This window comes from Leguminivora glycinivorella, chromosome 6 (genome assembly GCF_023078275.1).
Source record: "Leguminivora glycinivorella isolate SPB_JAAS2020 chromosome 6, LegGlyc_1.1, whole genome shotgun sequence".
Classification (NCBI taxonomy): Eukaryota; Metazoa; Arthropoda; class Insecta; order Lepidoptera; family Tortricidae; genus Leguminivora; species Leguminivora glycinivorella.
This window is the reverse complement of record NC_062976.1, coordinates 17,697,805-17,717,990: the sequence shown is the minus strand read 5'-3', so window position 1 is coordinate 17,717,990 and position 20,186 is coordinate 17,697,805. Positions and strand designations below refer to the sequence as shown.

The 20,186-nt window shown below is 41.0% G+C and overlaps 1 protein-coding gene across 1 annotated transcript in view; it reads right to left on the bottom strand.

Moving 5' to 3' along the window:
- Positions 1-537: 537 nt before the first annotated feature.
- The window catches only part of LOC125226910 (probable phosphorylase b kinase regulatory subunit beta), a 27,702-nt gene continuing 8,053 nt past the window's right edge, over positions 538-20,186 (bottom strand). The window contains 16 exon segments of the mRNA XM_048131087.1: positions 538-968; positions 1,684-1,895; positions 1,898-1,913; positions 2,406-2,520; positions 2,763-2,986; positions 3,183-3,308; positions 3,405-3,563; positions 4,671-4,933; positions 5,246-5,421; positions 5,724-5,851; positions 6,013-6,123; positions 6,285-6,404; positions 7,353-7,367; positions 8,662-8,816; positions 11,363-11,386; positions 11,805-11,894. Coding sequence (XP_047987044.1) covers positions 807-968; positions 1,684-1,895; positions 1,898-1,913; positions 2,406-2,520; positions 2,763-2,986; positions 3,183-3,308; positions 3,405-3,563; positions 4,671-4,933; positions 5,246-5,421; positions 5,724-5,851; positions 6,013-6,123; positions 6,285-6,404; positions 7,353-7,367; positions 8,662-8,816; positions 11,363-11,386; positions 11,805-11,894 — 2,096 coding nt within the window. The 3' untranslated portion in view covers positions 538-806.

Here is a 20,186-nt window from a genome sequence, read left to right as displayed (position 1 = left end):
TTTTATGTTAGTATATAAATATTATATTTTAAATGAATACATTCACTGTTTTTGTTGGTAGTTTGTGAGAACTGAGTGAGCACATGTTAATGACTGTATCTTTTGATTTATCTTTTTACAAATTCAGAGGTTCGTTTTACAATTGTTTTAGAACTTTTACTAAATGATCAGCATATTTTATTTTTTTTCGGAAGGTGCTCACTCAATCCACACGCACACCAAATATTCTGTAATTTTCTTATAATGGAACACGTTTTAGCCCGTCATCTCCACTGAGTAACTCGTATTACCACAGATATAGGAAGCGAGGAGATCGGACATGCCGGGCAATTTGTATTGAAACGCCTGTTGCAAGTCCTCGAGCCTACATAAAAGCAACACACTTGTAGACGGACCCTCCTATTGCGCAATAGGCTAGTTTCCTATACTTAAAATAAAATATTTTATGCAGTGCACGAAATAAAGCACCACACAATTAGAAGAAAAATATGGACAGTAGTTATGTTCAAACATAATTTCTATTTAATAAGTCAAAGAGAAAGATACAAAGTAAATGAATTGACCGTGACGTCACTCCTCAGTATTTCATAGTAATTTCATATTAGCAAATCGTTTTGACATTTCTTAAAAAGAAGCTGATTTGACTAGTAGGAAACTAGCCTATATATACACGCGCATCATATCCATGCTGCGTACATGCGAACGACCAGTCGTGCCATCACGCACGCACACAAAGAACTAACTGCGACAGGTCCGTCGACGGGTCGTCCGCTCTGTAAGTAGTATATTATGTGCGGTGAGCTAGGCTAGGCGACGAGGCAGGAGTCGTGGTGGGGCCCGGCGGGCGCGAGGTGCGGCAGCGCGGGCTGCTGCAGCACGGAGTTGACGACGGCGCGCGCCAGGTAGCCCACGCTCACCGCGCCCGCCGCGCGCGCCAGCGGCTCGTCCGAGCCCGACACGCCGCTGTCCTGGAAACGAACCGCCGTACACTTCACTACCTAGGTTTAACCCCTCGGGGACAATCTTCGGGATATGGGCGAGGTTGTGACGTCCTCGGATGGCGAGGCGATGCTCGACCGGTATAGCTATGAACCTCTGTCTATGTCTGCTTTACGCAAAATTAGACGCCATTTTCAAAATCAGCATTGGTGGTTCCATTGTGTTAGGCTGTTGGATATTAGCTCTGAAAAGAGTACGAACATAACGTACTAATTAGGTGTAGTACGAGTTCCGCTACAGCTTGTCAAAGCCGAATGTTTAAAGACACAACTGGCGGGATTCATGCCGATTGCCGCCACAACTAAAAACCTAAGCACAAAATTAAAATTTTGAAAAAACCCCCGACCGCGACGTAGTGGACCAATTTTTATGAAACATGGCTAAGAACACTCCCGACTAACTCAGTTTTCAAACAAAAAAAACTAAATCGAAATCGGTTCATCCGTTCGGGAGCTACGATGCCACAGACAGACACACACACAGACAGACACGTCAAACTTATAACACCCCGTCGTTTTTGCGTCGGGGGTTAAAAAAGAACTGCTACGAACATACTTTAGTGTCGGGGTGATAGGAAATATATACTTAATAGGGTCCCATGTGGTACGTGCCTGAGGATCCTACTCGTACTTATAACTAAAACGGTTATTAAAAACAACAGTCTATTGATTGCCAGGGACATACCTTAGCGTAAGTCTGATGCGCATCTTGCAGCAGCGTGTCCAGGTCGAGTGCCTGCAGAGACAGCTCGGGGTTCCTCCTCAAGATGGCGGCCACGACGCACAGCAGCTCCACGCAGAGCTGGCGCCGCGCGGCCGACGGCGCGCGCACCAGGGCGCCCTCCACCAGCAACGCGAACGACAGCTCCGAGCGAGACATGTTCACTAGCGTAGGCTCGCGGGGATTAAATGACCCTGCAATCGCATAGTATATTTTATTAGCAGACCTAAGATATTATATTACACACAAACTCAGAGCACGAATGTTCGAAAGCTGCTTAAACTGTAATACCGACAGCTTACGCCGTGTCTTGCGTGGGCGACGGTCGCGCGACCGTCGCCGTCGCGTCTCATCGCATCGTCTACTTCCATATCGATAAGGTTTGATTTCGTATGCGTCGCATCGCCGTCGCGCTACCATCGCGCGACCGTCGCCCACGCAAGCCACGGCGTTAAACAGCTTTCCTCGGTTCAACGTAGGTACTACGTATATGCGCAAAATGGCGAGGAGAAAATGGCAGGTATCCGTATACCTACACTCTACCTAGCCACGTTTAGAATTTCTCAAATTCATATACACTTCCTTCAGTTTATTTCGAATTAAAATATGTACTTAGTTGAATATTGGTATAGGTTGTGAAATCAAAGCCAGCAATGTTAGGACTTTAGTACATTTGGAAATCTTACATGGATAGTTATTCCTTGCGGGGTGCGCAGTAGAATGTCCCACACTTGTATGTAGAAGTGTTTGGGCACGCGGCACAGGCAGCCCTCCAGTTGCCGCCTTTGTAACGGAGTCAGTCTAAAAAAAAAGTCACGTTTAAGAAAACAACACTGTACAGTCAGCTGCAGAGAAAAGTAGACCCCCTTGCATACAAAATTGTATGGCAGGGGGTCTCCTGAAGCAGAAGTATCAATTAGTTTGACTTTGACATGCATAATATTGACCAATATTCATCAGCCCAATCGGACACGGTCAACACCACCTGTGTGCCGCGTGGCTCTACAACTAGAGGAGAGGTTTAGTAATATAATAGCACTCACCCTTCCTCATCGGCCCAGTCGGAAACAGTCAGCACCCTCTGCAGCAACGTCCGTAGTCGATACGGCGAGAGCGCTTCAAGAGGCGCGCCCGCGCGACCTTCATTGGGGAACAAGTTCAGGTAGGTGCGGATGGCCTCCAGCACCCAGCCCACGCGGATCTTGAGGATGCCGCGGAACATCTCGGGGCTCGTGCCGATTAGGCGGCCGCAGTATAACACGATTTCCTGGTGTAACAATAAAACGTAAATAAACAATCTGAAATGTTAAACGATTTTTCATAAATCGCTCAATAGAAAAAGCTAAAAGTCAACGTTACAACGAAACATAACAAGACAAGCGTCCATGAAATGCAATTTTTCCAAATAGCCGTTATTTCTTTACTTTTTAAATTAATTTAGAGATAAAAAATGAAAAATATACCTGCTGTAGTACGGCTCCGATGACGTCATACGGCTGGATGGTGGAGTACATAACGGATTGGATCTCGCCTGGCGTCATCGGCTTATCGAACACTGTTTCTTTATGACCGATCACGCCTACGGTCAGCTGAAACCAAAAGGATTTTTGAGTCACGTAGTCACAACTCTTGTTAGTCTTCTCTTTTCGGATAACTCAATCACACAATCGTCTACTCTTAGTTACCTGCTTGCCGTTGACCAGCACGGTGGTGATGAAGGGGCTGATGGAGTCCACGGTGTGGTTCAGCAGCGACGAGCAGTAGCGCACGGCGCGCCAGTGCCGGAGCACGCCCGCGCTGTGGTACAGGCTCTTCAGCGCGTCTAGGGCCGTCATGCCGTTGACCTGGACAAACGATATCATCGATAAAATAAACCAAAAGATCGCCAAACGGCTCGATCAAAAAAGGATGAAAGAAAAATCGGTCGAGGTTGACCGCTACTCGTATCACAAAGCAGCTACTACAACCGCTGTTGTTCAGATTTTATACGAGTAGCAAGAGATTGTAGCTCTATTAATTGGGAACTTGTGATCTCGCATACAGCAAAGAGTGACGAAGATGACACTATTTCGGTTGGTCGATGGTGCGGTAATTGTAACTCTTATCTCATACATAGCTCCTTCTCTGTCCTTCAAAATTCCCCAAAGCTGGCATTAAGCGAAGATATGAGTACTATCCCTGCCCCGTAACGCAGTCACTACGTCCGCAGTCGACCGATTCTTGTACGAGTCGTAGCACACATTCTCCTTGCGGTAGGTGAGCGTGCGCGGTACGTCCGTGAGGGATTGGTAGCTCTTACCTCATACATAGCTCCCTCTCTGTCCTTCAAAATTCCCCAAAGCTGGCACTGAGCGAAGATATTGTCCGTGCCACGTAACGCAGCCACTACGTCCGCAGTCGACCGGTTCTTGTACGAGTCGTAGCACAGATTCTCCTCGCCGTGAGGGATTGGTAGCTCTTACCTCATACATAGCTCCCTCTCTGTCCTTCAAAATGCCCCAAAGCTGGCACTGCGCGAAGATATTGTCCGTGCCACGTAACGCAGCCACTACGTCCGCAGTCGACCGGTTCTTGTACGAGTCGTAGCACAGATTCTCCTCGCCGTGAGGGATTGGTAGCTCTTACCTCATACATAGCTCCCTCTCTGTCCTTCAAAATGCCCCAAAGCTGGCACTGCGCGAAGATATTGTCCGTGCCCCGTAACGCAGCCACTACGTCCGCAGTCGACCGGTTCTTGTACGAGTCGTAGCACAGATTCTCCTCGCCGTGAGGGATTGGTAGCTCTTACCTCATACATAGCTCCCTCTCTGTCCTTCAAAATGCCCCAAAGCTGGCACTGCGCGAAGATATTGTCCGTGCCACGTAACGCAGCCACTACGTCCGCAGTCGACCGGTTCTTGTACGAGTCGTAGCACAGATTCTCCTCGCCGTGAGGGATTGGTAGCTCTTACCTCATACATAGCTCCCTCTCTGTCCTTCAAAATGCCCCAAAGCTGGCACTGAGCGAAGATATTGTCCGTGCCCCGTAACGCAGCCACTACGTCCGCAGTCGACCGGTTCTTGTATGAGTCGTAGCACAAGTTCTCCTCGCGGTAGGTGAGCGTACGCGGTACGTCCGTGAGGGATTGGTAGCCGATGTACTCGTGTTCGAGCTGCTTGAACTGGGTGAACATCTCTGAAGGGAATTCTCCTTGGCTCATGAAGTCCAAGTGCTCTGTAATAAAACGATTTTTTTTAAATGAAAAATTTCCAGCGGCGTATTTCGCTAGTATGTACATAATGCCAGACCAAAACACCTATATCATAACCTTACCCATGTAGGAGCTTAGAGAAGGGGTTCTGCAATCGTCCGAGGCGCACCTTGACCCCATCCCAGTGGCCTTTCTTGAGCATTGCGAACAGGTCCAACATGTGTTTGAAGTGCGGGTCGCGCATGTGCTTCTCCCGTACTAGGAGACACACCGTCGGCATTCCAGATAGTCGCTAGAGTGTACATAGTACGAAACTAAAGTATTTCATAACTTACCCATGCAGGAGCTGGAGATGAGGTTCTGCAGGCGGCCGAGACGTACTTTAACGCCGTCGCAGTGGCCCTTCTTGAGCATCGCGAACAGGTCCAGCATCTGCTTGAAGTGAGGATCGCGCATGTGCTCCTCTCGCACTAGGAGACACACCGTCGGTCTCCCAGATAATCGCCAGTATCTACACAATACCAGAGAGATAGAAAGGTCGAGCAGGCCAATTTCGACTAAGAAATTTTTTAAGTACAACTTTGACTGCTAAAAACTGCTATCCGCAGTTATTTTTATGAAAAAGTGGAGACAATCTACAAGAGAAAAAAGAGTTTGAGTATTTCGGAAATGTGGAGGAATATGCTCTCGGCTTTCTGGCATAGAAACTCGGCGACTCTTGTCTCGATGACAAAGTTTTCAAAGATACGATTTCATCAAGCAAATACCTATTCCTATTCCCTTTCTGCTTGGTATTGAAAGAATTGCACTCACTTGCCAACAAACTGCAGCTCAGTCTTGATGTCGTCGATAAGTAGCGCCATGTCGCGGTACAGGTAGAATTCTGACACCTCGAAAATCAGCGGGTAGCACAGCACTGTCATCCCGCACACGCGATAAATCTACAACAAAAACCAGTATGTATTACAGAATTTGATAAGATTATAGGGAATTACTGTTTAAAATTGTGTAATTGACTTGATTATACTGATGGCTTTTAATAAATGGCCGAATTGTCGGGAATGAGAAAAGACAATCCATCTCAATATACTCTGTTGCTTACCTTACTAGTTCCCAGCGATCCAACGGGCCGGATGGGACGTCCCGTCAACTTCAGTTTAGGACAAACGCCCAACTGTCTGTACACGTGTACTAATTGTGTTGAACTGCAAACCTGCCAAATAACAATATCATCAATTCAATATTTCTAATGTTATTGCCCATTTCCAATGAATATACAAATCCTTATGAAAGATCAACACTATTTGCGTGATGTGTGCTTGTATCGCTTGTACAACTCCAACATTTTAGCTCAAGTGCAAGAATATTATATACCTGCACTGGTTCGACTTCATGTGGCGTCTGGGTCTGAATGCCATAAGTCCCCATCATGGCCTGCAGACGCATGGACTCCGCGATCAAAACCACTTGCACCACCAAGTCCGTCGCTATGCCCTGTTTGAACAAGTGACTGTTACATTACTTTTATGTTACCTATACAGAACCAAGAGAAAGGAAAATATGACGATGATGTGAATTTAATGGTATGCATGAAGAGGCTCGACAGTGGCTCCGCCAAGTAGAGCAAGCGCGTGATTTGTCAAAAGGTGTATGTGTAGGTAGTAGGTAGACTACCCAAATAACATCAATCATAAATTTTAAGCTATGTTCATACTGCTACATTCATACTACCACCTGCACGGGTAGCATGGTCGCGCGATAGACGATAAAATATCAGGCCGTCCCTATCGCACTATTAGTAAGTGCGATAGGGACGGCTAGATGTTTTATCATTTATCGCGCGACCATACTTGCCTGCTTGGTAGTGTTAATATCGTCGCAAATCATAGCATTACGCGTTGGCGTCGTTGTCCAAAACAAAAGCATTGCTAAAGGGCAAGGTATATTGCAAGTGTCATTCATCATTTCAAATTTTGCAAACATTAAACAAAAACTGAAGCTACGTAACTATTTCTGCTGCAGAAAAATAAAGAATGAAAAATGCTAAGAGTTTCACTTTATCGATTATACATAAGAAGGGTGCTTCTGGTAAAGAGGCATATCAAGTTAATTTGTAATTGGGAGAATACCTTAATCTATTTCCTAATAAGTCAAACGAAATAAAGAACATGTTTGAGACTCTTCATCAAAAAATCTTGTAGTGTTGACTTTTGAAAAGAAAAAAAAACTGTTACAAATAATAAAATAAGAAAAGTGGAACAACAAAGTGAAACCCTTTGCTTTGAGACATCACATAAGGACATTTACAAGAACAAATAGATAAATAATTAGAACAGTTCAATCCGTATCGGCGACCATGCGGCGCTAGGGCCAAACAACTCTAGAGCTATATTATTATTTTCAGACTAGCATCACATGCTTTTGCCAATGCCTAATACTTACAAATCCTGGTTTGGCCTGGGATTTGAGCATGAAAGTAAAACAAAACACATTTACTGACCAAATTATGAACAAACTTATCATAGGTATTTAATGAAAATGTCATTGGTAGAAGACTAGAAGTTCAATGAAATGTGTGAAGTTCGAGTTCAGCACCATGTGTGCGTTCCGTAGCCCTAAGCTGCGAAATGTTGATAATAATTCAAATAACTATTATATTAATTTTGTACATTACCGAAATTTTATAGTACAGAGACCGAACCGCGCCTTGTTGAAGTATTGTACATACCCGTCGGCAATGTCGGCATTCAGGACATCACAGCATGGTTCAGGCACCAAACAATGCTGAGTCTCCCATGTACCAGGTACCAGGAAGGCAGAGTAGCGGCCGGCACGTCTCGGAGGCAGGGAGCAGCATAGGGCCCGGCTCGTTCACGTGCCGTGGGCCACCCATCAGCAGCGGAGCCAGCATGAACATGGACTGAACTCATAGGACCTCGTCACTAATGACGTTCACAGTTGTGTTCTGTATCTGTATCTTACCTGGAAGGCGGAGTAAGCGGCCGGCGCGCCGCGGCCGGTTATTAGGATAGGGTCCAGCTCGTTGACATGCAGCAAGCCACCCGTTAGCAGCTGAGCCAGCACGAACATGGACTGAACCCATAGAACCTCATTACTAATCACTAATAACGTTCACACTTCACAGTTGTGTTCTGTATCTTACCTGGAAGGCGGAGTAGCGGCCGGCGCGCCGCGGCCGGTTGTACGAAGGCAGGTAGCGGCGGATGGGATCCAGCTCGTTTACGTGCAACAAGCCACCCGTTAGCAGCTGAGCCAGCACGAACATGGACTGAACCCATAGAACCTCATTACTAATCACTAATAACGTTCACACTTCACAGTTGTGTTCTGTATCTTACCTGGAAGGCGGAGTAGCGGCCGGCGCGCCGCGGCCGGTTGTACGAAGGCAGGTAGCGGCGGATGGGATCCAGCTCGTTTACGTGCAACAAGCCACCCGTTAGCAGCTGAGCCAGCACGAACATGGACTGAACCCATAGAACCTCATTACTAATCACTAATAACGTTCACACTTCACAGTTGTGTTCTGTATCTTACCTGGAAGGCGGAGTAGCGGCCGGCGCGCCGCGGCCGGTTGTACGAAGGCAGGTAGCGGCGGATGGCATCCAGCTCGTTTACGTGCAACAAGCCACCCGTTAGCAGCTGAGCCAGCACGAACATGGACTGAACCCATAGAACCTCATTACTAATCACTAATAACGTTCACACTTCACAGTTGTGTTCTGTATCTTACCTGGAAGGCGGAGTAGCGGCCGGCGCGCCGCGGCCGGTTGTACGAAGGCAGGTAGCGGCGGATGGGATCCAGCTCGTTTACGTGCAACAAGCCACCCGTTAGCAGCTGAGCCAGCACGAACATCGACTGCGCCCATAGGAACAGGCCTCCTGTGTCTACACGGTATTATTTTATTAGTTTACCAGCTTAATACTAAGTACCTATAAGCAAAGATTTAGCGTTGCATCAGCGTAAGAAATGTAATATCAGTTTAGCAGAAAATAAACGTGCTTAGATTTGAGAGCTGAAGAAGATGTACTTAGCTTTACGGCTACGCGTAGCAAAAGTCAGAGAGGTCAGTGTATGTGATGGGCCCGCCCGTATACAACAGACTGCCGGACATAGTAAAAAAAACCGGCCAAGAGCGTGTCGGGCCACGCTCAGTGTAGGGTTCCGTAGTTTTCCGTATTTTTCTCAAAAACTACTGAACCAATCAAGTTCAAAACAATTTTCCTATAAAGTATTTATAAAGTTCTACTTTTGTGATTTTTTTCATATTTTCTAAACATATGGTTCAAAAGTTAGAGGGGGGGACACACACTTTTTTTTCCTTTAGGAGCGATTATTTCCGAAAATATTAATATTGTTAAAAAACGATTTTAGTAAACACTTATTCATTTTTAAATACCTATCCAACAATATATCACACGTTGGGGTTGGAACGAAAAAAAAAATCAGTCCCCACTTTACATGTAGGGGGGGTACACTAAGGCCTCTTGTCCACGACACGGTTTCTCGCCGTGAAAACCTACGGTTAATTCGCCGCGTGTAGGCACGGTCGTCAGTGTTGTATGGATCATTATGAAAGCTTGTAGACGCGCACAATCGCGCCACGGCACGGCGCCGCGGTCGTATGCGCCGTGACTGCCCCTCGGCTCGCCGCGCCTACGCACGGCGTGATTCTCATCAGTGTTGTATGGCAGTCTATGGGAGCGTGTCGACGGCGCCGGACGTACGCACGGATTCGTGACTGTTTACATACGCTGATTCCCGATTTTGTTATAAAATGAGCATAAATCAAGAATTAGGTATTAATTACATTTATTCAAGAAAGTAATAATATAAGACAAACTTTATAAAAAGGGTCAAGAACCCTATATGGGATAAGACCATCGATGATTATAAAAATAAGCTGCTTAAACATGCCTTTTTTATATTCTAAAATCGGATGCATGTATCCAAAACCGTCTTTCCCTTTTGAACTCCCGACACAGATTAAGAAGAGCATTGGCGGTTGGTGAACATTTCTGCTAGGCAACACTGAGCAAACACACAAAAAAAGAAACCTACCTAAACATTAGGTACTTTACTAGTAATAAATATTAGGCAAGCTGGTGGGAATCGGCTTGTATGGATTAGCCGCTGCTGATATGTAGACTCTGGCGCACCCACTTTGGCAGTAAAAGGCATGAAATTAGAGTATTTTCAACCCTTGACGTACCAGGTTATAAATGTAAAAAGTAATCTGCTTCAATATAATTTTTAAGAAAAGAAAACCGCCGCTTTTGGGGTTCTGGTGTAAGGTAATTGCGAATGTTGGATAAGTTGGATTATATAGAAATGTGTAGGTATTTTTCAAAACTGCTTTTAATGTAAATCTTTGATTATTTGTGTGTCTGTCTGTGGCATTGTAGCTCCCGAACGGATGGACCGATTTAGATTTAGTTTTTTTGTTTGAAAGCTGAATTAGTCGGAAGTGTTTTTAGCCATGTTTCATGAAAATACGAGTAGGTCCACTATGTCGGGGGTTTTTACAAAATTTTAATTGTGGTTATTCTTTCCGTTTCCTATTATGTAATAAGCAACGATAATCTTTTTTCTCGTAAGAAAATTCATTGCCGCAGCACGTCTTACACAGGCCGGGATAAAAACGCTACTACCTCCGTGAGCTCGGCATCCACGAAAGTTGGCGCGATACGATACCTTGTGTTGGAGGCCAAAACTCATTTTGGGTTATCGCGCCAGCCAAGTAAGTTTCAGGTAAGTACCTTAAACCTTTACCTAATTTTATTGGTAAGTAAATTATTTACAAAGCTAAGCGTAACGAAATAACTAATTCCACCAACTGCCCTAAGGCGTTATGATTATAAAGCGTGTTGTTGCATTAAAAGCTAAACTGTTTGCGTCCGTGGGTGCAGATACCTACTGCTGATCATAAGAGAGCTTATCGCGAACACCGAAATTAACAAAGTGCGGGTATCTTTATCTAATTACGCTTTAGTTAAAGTAAAAGAGAAATATGCCATGTATTTACGTTCTTCGGTATTCGCGGTAAGCCCTCACATAATTTATCACGAGTATCACGACAAATTGACTATTGATGCCTGGGTTCAGTTGTTGTAACCTACAGGAATTTATAGATTTACATCACTTTCCACGTTTATCCCTCACACCTATTGGTCATTAGTTCATTACTTTCAATTAAAGCTAGTAAATAGCTTAATAAGCCTGTATATTTATAAAAAATAAATTGCGGGCACGGTAAGCAAAAGAATACCTAATTCTAAGAGAGCTCATAATAAAATTAAAGTTATACTATGAAGATATTTTAAAATGATTTGTTGTTAAGTATTGCACTAACTAAAGGTTGTTAGACACTAGTAAAATGTGCGGAAGATTAAAGTCAAGACACAGATCAAACTCGAAGCTAGCACAAGTTTACCTTTGCTGTCGTCGCCGGGCTGGTCTGGAAGTACACATGGTAGAATTTGGTCAAATCAAAGAATTTTGAAACATATATAATATTAGGCGTGAATTTTTTTTAATATTTTAGACTATGTTGTATAAGCCATTGGTATTTGCAGCTCAACGCGCTACTTATTGACTGTTTCTGTGCCCATCACAAGAGAGCCGTGCCATCAAGGTTTTTTTACGCGAGGCGTGGCATTTTAAAATCAACAAAAGTTATTCGCCGCCACAGCCTAAAGTTTTTGAAAATGGAAAACGCAATTGGATAACTGATAAGATTTTGCTTTATAAATTAACTGCGTTAAATTATTCTGCGTAAGTTACGCCGCACCGTTTCATTAGGGCGCGTACAACTCATATGAGACACGCGTTAGGAACGCTTAGTCAAATTTAATAAAATGTTGAAAAAAACTTACTGGCCGGCATTCGGCGGACTGAATATGGCTCGCTACGCTCGTTCTCTATTCCTTCCCGGGGAACATAGTAAAACCACGGAATCACAGGATCTGAAATCATTTAAATCAATAAACAAAACATATATCCACATAGGTGACAGGTTTTAGAAAAAAAAAATTACAACCTACAATTACTCTGATTTAAACAAACTTCTTGTCAAGAAAATATAGGCTACTTGCCTCCTAGTCAAATCAGCTTCTTTTTAAGAACTGTCAAAACGATTTTGAACGACTTCCTATATGGAATTTATATGAAATCGAATTGAGTGACGTCACGGTCAACTCAGTTACTTTATATATTTCTACCTGACTTATTAAATAGAAATTGGATTTTAAAATAACTTCTGTTCATGTTTTTCTTAATAATTATCGGATGCTTTATTTCGTGCTTGGGATAAAATATTTTATTTTAAGAGGGGGTAGAGCAGGGAGAATTTTCAGAATCTGTCAAATTACCCCATTACACACACAAACACCCTTCACTCACACTACCTCAATTTACTGTGAAAGGTCAGTGACCCCTAATTTTTTTCAAGAGTGTTATTTTGAGTTTGTAGTCAACTACTGACCTCCTTTGAGAAATTAAAACTGTAAAAAAGGTAGCATACAAGAAGACAGAGAAAAAATACGCGTCATCTAGCTTTCCTTCTCTGTCCATGTCTCATGTGACTTTAATTTACCTAAAGTCAGCCTGCCTATCCCCGCAAACATTTTTCAAAGACGTGTGTGAAGGCCGATACCTCCAGGCAAACAATTATGGTCGCGTGCTAAATGATAAAACATCAGCCCTATCGCTTTATTTGTAAGTGCGATAGGGACGGCCCGATGTTTTATCATTTATCGCGCGACCATGATTGCCCTGCAGGTCTTCAGAGGCCTGAGCTGTGCATTACGTATATGCGGGTTGTATTAAAGACTATCAGATATTTTCTTTATTCTTTTTGGTCGTTAGGTTTTTTTATCATTTAGTTTATACAAAAATAAAGCATGTGTATACAATAAAAACCTAATGAATAGAGTACAGCTAGCAGCAGTCAAGTCAGAGACCCAAAGGAAGACAGGGAATATCGACGCATATCTTATCATATCCAATACCGCCATCGCTATCTGCATCAGACTCTTGATCTTACCCAATTTCCTAGTCTCTTCTCTTAATTTCAGTTTCTTGAGTTGAAAATGTTGAAACTCATACTTAGCATTAAATAAAACACAAATACATATAAAAATCACAATATAATTTTAAATTATGGCTTAGGCCCTGTACCAGTTGCAGTCGCCACGTCTGTAAAGCCACTTGTAGTTTCTTTTAAATGGCTAAATACCTAGATGTTATGTCATAAACATCTGTGACGTGACTGAAAATTAAAAAACATCGCTCAGAGATAAGGTTCAAATTAGCATGGCAAAAAATACAACAGTGCAGTCAAAATACCATCAAAATACGAAAAAGCAAATATCAATGTCGCCGTATTTCAGGCAATAAGGGCTGTTTTCTCAAATATGAAAAAATCTCAAAAGCAGAACTTTATTAAGACTTTCTAGGAAAATTATTTTGAACTTGATAGGTAGAACAATTTATAAAAGTTTTACAGAAAAAAATTCTGAACTAAGTTTGTAACTATATGAAAAGCATTTTTTTATCTCAGATTGCATATTTTAGTATCGTAACGATTTTTCTTTCAAATAAAAAGAGAATTATTAGAAAAGGTTCACGGTGTCTGCCGTAAACTGGGGTTACATTGACCAATTTGGGAATTTAAACTTCCCTAGCTTCTACATTTAATGGGTATTTTTACCCATTAAATGTAGAAGTTAGAGAAGTATAAATTCCATAATTGGTCAATGTAACGTAACAAAGAAAGAAAAAAATGGGACCATCAACTTTTTTAGTCTTTTCCTGCTAAAACTCTAGAAAGGTAACAAAATAATGTACGCAAAAAAAAACGATGTTATCAATCTTAAACTGACATTGGGGTTACTTTGATACCCTATGTATTTTTTTAATGGTAATCGAATGTAATCCCTTACAAAAGTATTTTATCTCAAGAAAAGATAAAAAACGGTTCGCAGAGTCAAATATTACAACTCTTTAACGCTATTTTGGGGTTACTTTGATTAAAAATAAAAATTACCATCTTCGAAAAACCAACTTTATTTGCAATTGTTTCAATATTTATCACAAGAAGAGATCAAATTATCAGTCTCAGCAAGTACCGTGACATAATCAGACAATAATCAACTATGTGTCATTATGGTCAATGTTACCCCATGCAAGTGATCAAAGACACCCCACATAGTAAATAATTAGTAATAAATGCCTAGTTTGACTTTATGATACAACACTCAATACCATTGTATTGAGTGTTGTATCATAAGACATGTGTTTAGCTATACCATTGTATAGCTAAACACATGTCTGGCAAGCTAATATTCACTGTGAACCTTTTACTTTAATACCCACTACGTTAGTTTAGAAGTTATTTAAACATGAAAAATAGCAACAAACTATGCTTATATTTTGACACGTTATCCGCACTGCCCACGACCATACTTACTTGTTCACTGCGTCAGAGCACCATATAACTATAAAGGTTGGTTTAGGGTTATCATATGTCTAGATTTCGATAAATTTATTTTATTAATACATTACCGACTACTCATAACATATTAGTTCCTTATTTTTTGATAAAATAAATATAATATGCTCGTGACAGGTCAGGTTTTGTTCGTAATCCAAAAAAGTCAACCCTAGCACTTTTCCCTATTCACCCCCTTCCCGACCCTATTCACCCCAACGTTAGGGTGAGCGAAAATTACTAAATAACATACATACATACAATCACGCCTGTATCCCATAAAGGGGAAGGCAGAGCACATGAAACCACTAAAGCTTCAGGGCCACTCCTGGCAAATAAGGGGTTAAAAGAAAACGAAACTATGGCATTGCAGTGACAGGTTGCCAGCCTCTCGCCTACACCACAATTTAACCCACTACTAAATAAAACGACATATTTTTAAAGACAACCCGAAGTTCACACCGCTGGAAGATTTTTTGTGTAAAAAATTAGCATGGCACATATAAAAAACCGACCAAGAGCGTGTCGGGCCACGCTCAGTGTAGGGTTCCGTAGTTTTCCGTATTTTTCTCAAAAACCACTGAACCTATCAAGTTTAAAACAATTTTCCTAGAAAGTATTTATAAAGTTCTACTTTTGTGATTTTTTTCATATTTTTTAAACATATGGTTCAAAAGTTAGAGGGGGGGGGGACGCACTTTTTTTTCCTTTAGGAGCGATTATTTCCGAAAATATTAATATTATCAAAAAACGATCTTAGTAAACCCTTATTCATTTTTAAATACCTATCCAACAATATATCACACGTTGGGGTTGGAATGAAAAAAAATATCAGCCCCCACTTTACATGTAGGGGGGGTACCCTAATAAAACATTTTTTTCCATTTTTTATTTTTGCACTTTGTTGGCGTGATTGATATACATATTTGTACCAAATTTCAGCTTTCTACTGCTTACGGTTACTGAGATTATCCGCGGACGGACGGACGGACGGACGGACGGACGGACGGACGGACGGACGGACGGACGGACGGACGGACGGACGGACAGACAGACATGGCGAAACTATAAGGGTTCCTAGTTGACTACGGAACCCTAAAAACTGCTATCGACGTTCAAAAGTCGGTTTTGGCCCTATTCACCACAAATTAAGTTAGTTCATACCCGTTCCGACCCCATGAACCCAAAATCTTCAGAAAACGATGTACTAAGTAGCCCAAAGTACAGCGCCATCTCTAGGTGAATTGGGTTACTAATTTATGCAAACTACTTAAGTCGCAATAGATGTCATTTCATTTAGTATTTTGGAGGTAACTAGTAAAGATAATTTAGTTTTACAATTGTGCGAAAATAGATTCTCATTTGGCCGGATTTTTTAACCGAATTCCAAAAATCAAAAGGTTATAAATGTATATTTTTTTTAAATATCACTCCTGGTCCAATTTAATATCCCACAAATATTAACGGCAAACTGATAATGACTTAAGTATTTTTGAAATAAATTTGTGACAAATGTGGGTAGTTTAGTAATTAGGCGCCGACTGATTGTGGGTAGGTTATATTTTCGCTCTATGCTAATAAATCTTGTATGGAACGGACGTTTTTCTTTGGTGCCTCTTCATCAGCGCTGATCTTCGGCTGGGAGCATACCTTACAAAATTGAATGCCGAAAAAAAAGTTTATCAGCAAAAATTACTTACTTGAAAATAAAGTCATAACCGTTTTCATACTTATGCATTGAAATAGATATCACGCACGAAAGTTAGAACGACAAGGCCTCATGGTGGCTGAGCCGGGAATCGAACCCGCCATCTCTCTCGCTATACCCTAATCCTCTGAGTGCCACTTGCACCAACGAATATGGAGGGTTAACCTGAGGGTTAACCCACCATTTTACATGGAATTTGACAGTTGACAGCCCACTAACCCTGAGTTAAGTGGTTGGTGCAAAAGGGCCTTAAAGATTCATATACGAGGTGGTCAAAATGTGCCTATCAGAGATAACATACACTAGAGAAATTTCGTCGGGTACCACACGGCGGGCGGGTGGCCTAGTGGTAATGACGTTAGCTGCGTAAGCTGAAGACCCGGGTTCGATTCCCGGCTCGGCCACCAGTGGGCCTTGTCGTTTTTTCTTTCGTGTATGATATCTATTTCAATTTATGTATGTATTATGTATGTGAACACTTTATTGTACATAAGACAAGTTAGGACATACAAATACAGTATAGTTATGGTGTATAAAGGCGAACTTATACCTATAAGGGATCTAGCAACCTTTGAGCGAATTGAGAATTTATTATTTATATAAACTTGAAAATAACAAATCAAAAATTATTCAATACAATAATTTTATTTCTTCCCTAGATGTATAGTTTCATACTTATGATTTTTATTTTCCGTTTATATTATAGCAACCATGGGTGATTTTTGTGGACTTAAGTAGAAACGTTGACTTGTGGTTGACAGAAGTGTGATTAACATTTCTAAATGTTAATTTATTGTATCTAGTCTAACTACGAAGCAATACATTGACGTATAAATTGCGTCCATATACAGAGAGGTCATTCATAAAAACATCACTTTAGGTAAGTTATATATCTTTTATACAATTTGACAACCATTGACTACACATCCCAATTCACCCCTCTTCCGACCCTAATCACCCCCTTCGTAAACCTATTCACCCCTTTGCGACCCGTTTCCCCCATTATTGATCCTATTCACCCCTCAGGCCGCGGATATTTGTTCATCCCGTAAAAGTTCCCCAACACAGTTGCATCGCTTTCTTCATGAAAACCATTATAAAAATGAAAATATGTCTTATGATTTTCTGTTAAACATAAACTTTAGAAGTGTAGGTATACACTAAATTCAAAAGGATAATGAACAAATTCTTAGCAAAATTTCACACAAAAATGAAGTTAAAATGAGTAAAAAATCCAATAAATTTGAATGCCTACTTTGACAGACATTTTCATGTCTGTAAATATATTATTTACATAAATCATAAAATATATTATTTAAATATAATAGCATTATATACCCCGGGAACCCTATTCACCCCAAATTACGGTATTTATTAAATTGTCAATATGTAAAATGTCGGAAACTACGGAACGGAACCCTACACTGACCGTGGTCCGATGCGCTCTTGGCCGGTTTTTCTTCTGAATGATATGTAGAGATAATATAAAAATTCACCTCCCAATTTATAATAAGTTTTTTTGCAAAAAAATCATTTTTGGCACAGGCTTTACCTTAGCCGACTGTACCTTTCTTTCAAAAATCATCTATTGCTCTCCGAGATGTTTCTAAATACCCCTTACTCAATGGGGATACGACGTTTCATAACAGAGCTCCTCTGACCACCTTTCTGCTCCATCATAAGATCACCTCCATGATACCAGAATATTGCATTGTCACGTGATTTACATAAGTGTGCAAAATTTCAGCTCAATCGCAAATCGGAAAGCGGGTCAAATTTAGCTTCTACGTTTTGGCCCAAACTAAGATATACTAACAAGGCAAGTTGAATAAAAGCTTGTAAAAAGGCTTCTGATATCAGATTTGTAATAAGTTTACTTGTCATAGTTTAACAACAGATGAGACAGACATATGCACTGACAATACTTCACGTGTTTCGTGAGATGTCAAATCACCTCATACAATTTACCGCTCTAAGGCAACTAAGGTAGGGTTTGTTATTGCACTTTAATTACATATTAATGATATATAAGATATATATTTGCTTTAACAATGGATAGATATTTATGCGAGTGAGAGTGTAATTTAGATTTTTATTTATCAGGAATCAAATATTTTTAAGCTACCCGATCAGATATTTCTGCGGATAAGGACACTCCCCACATCTGCCGTCTAGCAATCGTAGCGTCGGGCCAACTGTATGGCTAAGCCGCGCCGACGCGGCGTCTTTTTCCATACAGTTGGCCCGACGCTATACGCTCGCGAGACGCTAGAAAGAGAGACGATGTTTTTGCCGGTCACGGAGCATCACAAATTTTTGCCGGGAATATGTCGTCATATACTTATGGTCCCCTATAGAAAATTAGATATTTTTGCACGGCCGTTCATAGTCATATATGCTGGTGACTGTTCCATGAATATTTGGTCTAGTCTAGTTGAGTGGAGAAGTGCCATTCAAAACGAGCGTTAACTTTCTAAACAACAATATATTTAGGTACTTTATAATTATTATTGTTTTCAACTTACGGTTACGTGTTCGTGGTATGCACAGAGTAAATCTTTAATGAAATTGAGAATTTTTTTTATATATATAATTAAATTTGAACAAGAAGCACTAAACCTATACCCGCTCGCATTCCCCTTTTTTCTATTCTAAGTAAGAATCAATTAATAAGTATCTGAATATATGTATGAATAAATTAAATTGTAATTGTTTACATACAACCTGTGAAGTTTGGTTGACAAAATTTGACGTAGGTGCTGTCATATATATTTTTAAAATGACGTACTGTTAATACCAGCGTAATGAAAATGTATTCCGATGAGTAAAAGAAAACATGAAACTTTTTTCAATTTAACCGAACTAGAATAAAATCATTTATACTCATTCGGTTGTGTTCGTTATTTTCTTTAATAATGTGAAATATTTTAATTTATTTTTTATGCACAAGCCATGCACCTTTAAACTTTAAATGAGATTGGATCTCCACCTGACATTATTGATTTACCCTATTTATTTTGAGCACAGTTTTACACTGGTATGGTTTTTCGTGTACGTACACTATTTTCTGTCAAAATATTTGTCAAATTTAAACGTCAACGCGGAGCGACCGGCGACCAAGAATTTTATATATATCTCTGGATAGTGCGTGCCGACCAATGAGTTGAAGCCAGAAAATTTGACCTTGAATTACGTCACGCCGGTCTTGCATCTCTTTCTTTAGGGTGTCCATGATTAAGCATACATTAGGGATATCCCGCGGAATTTGACGTATTACATCTCTCGACACAGGCTTAAAACCTTTGAACCTCCGTTTTGACAATATTCTCAGCTTGATATGATATTGATATGTGTTAAAATGTCAAATATTAATATTAGCGCCATCTATCTGAGCGTACCTACCCCAAAGGTGTATCGCCATCTAGCTCACCGTACCTTTTTCTGTATGGTTTTGAGGTAAGTTTTTTTCTTAGACTTTATCTGTCTATACGGAGTTACATAAGTATTTGTCTTTTACTAACTGACACCTGTGTTTATTAAAGCATGCAATGGAATATATATTTTAGTGTTTTGGTCATCACAATAATATTTTGGTAGTAACTACTGGGAAAACTAATCCCAGTAGCTATCAACCCCGGTGTGGTAATTAACAATGTGGGGGAAATCCCAGTAGTTAGGACAGGTAAAAACTTGGTGGTAACTAGTGGGAATAGCCACAAAAATATAAGGGAAGTATTTGTCAATGGGGAAATATTGAAATACTAGGACGTTTTAAAACAGTATCTTTATTTTTAAGCGCCGCCCCAAATCTCAAGGAAGGTGGTTCTCAATTCGTACGTATTTCAATTCTCTTCGCATGTATATATGTATCTCAATTTAATGTTTAGGTCACGATATATCCGTCGTTACTGGACTGATTTTTAAAATTTCTTTCTGTGTCATAATCTTCAGGCTTAAAGTGCAAATCTGCAAATTGTCGAACGCTCTGAAACATTTCCTTTTATCGGTACAATCGACAGCCAACAGCCAATGCTGCCTCCTTCCTTCATCTTTTGGAAC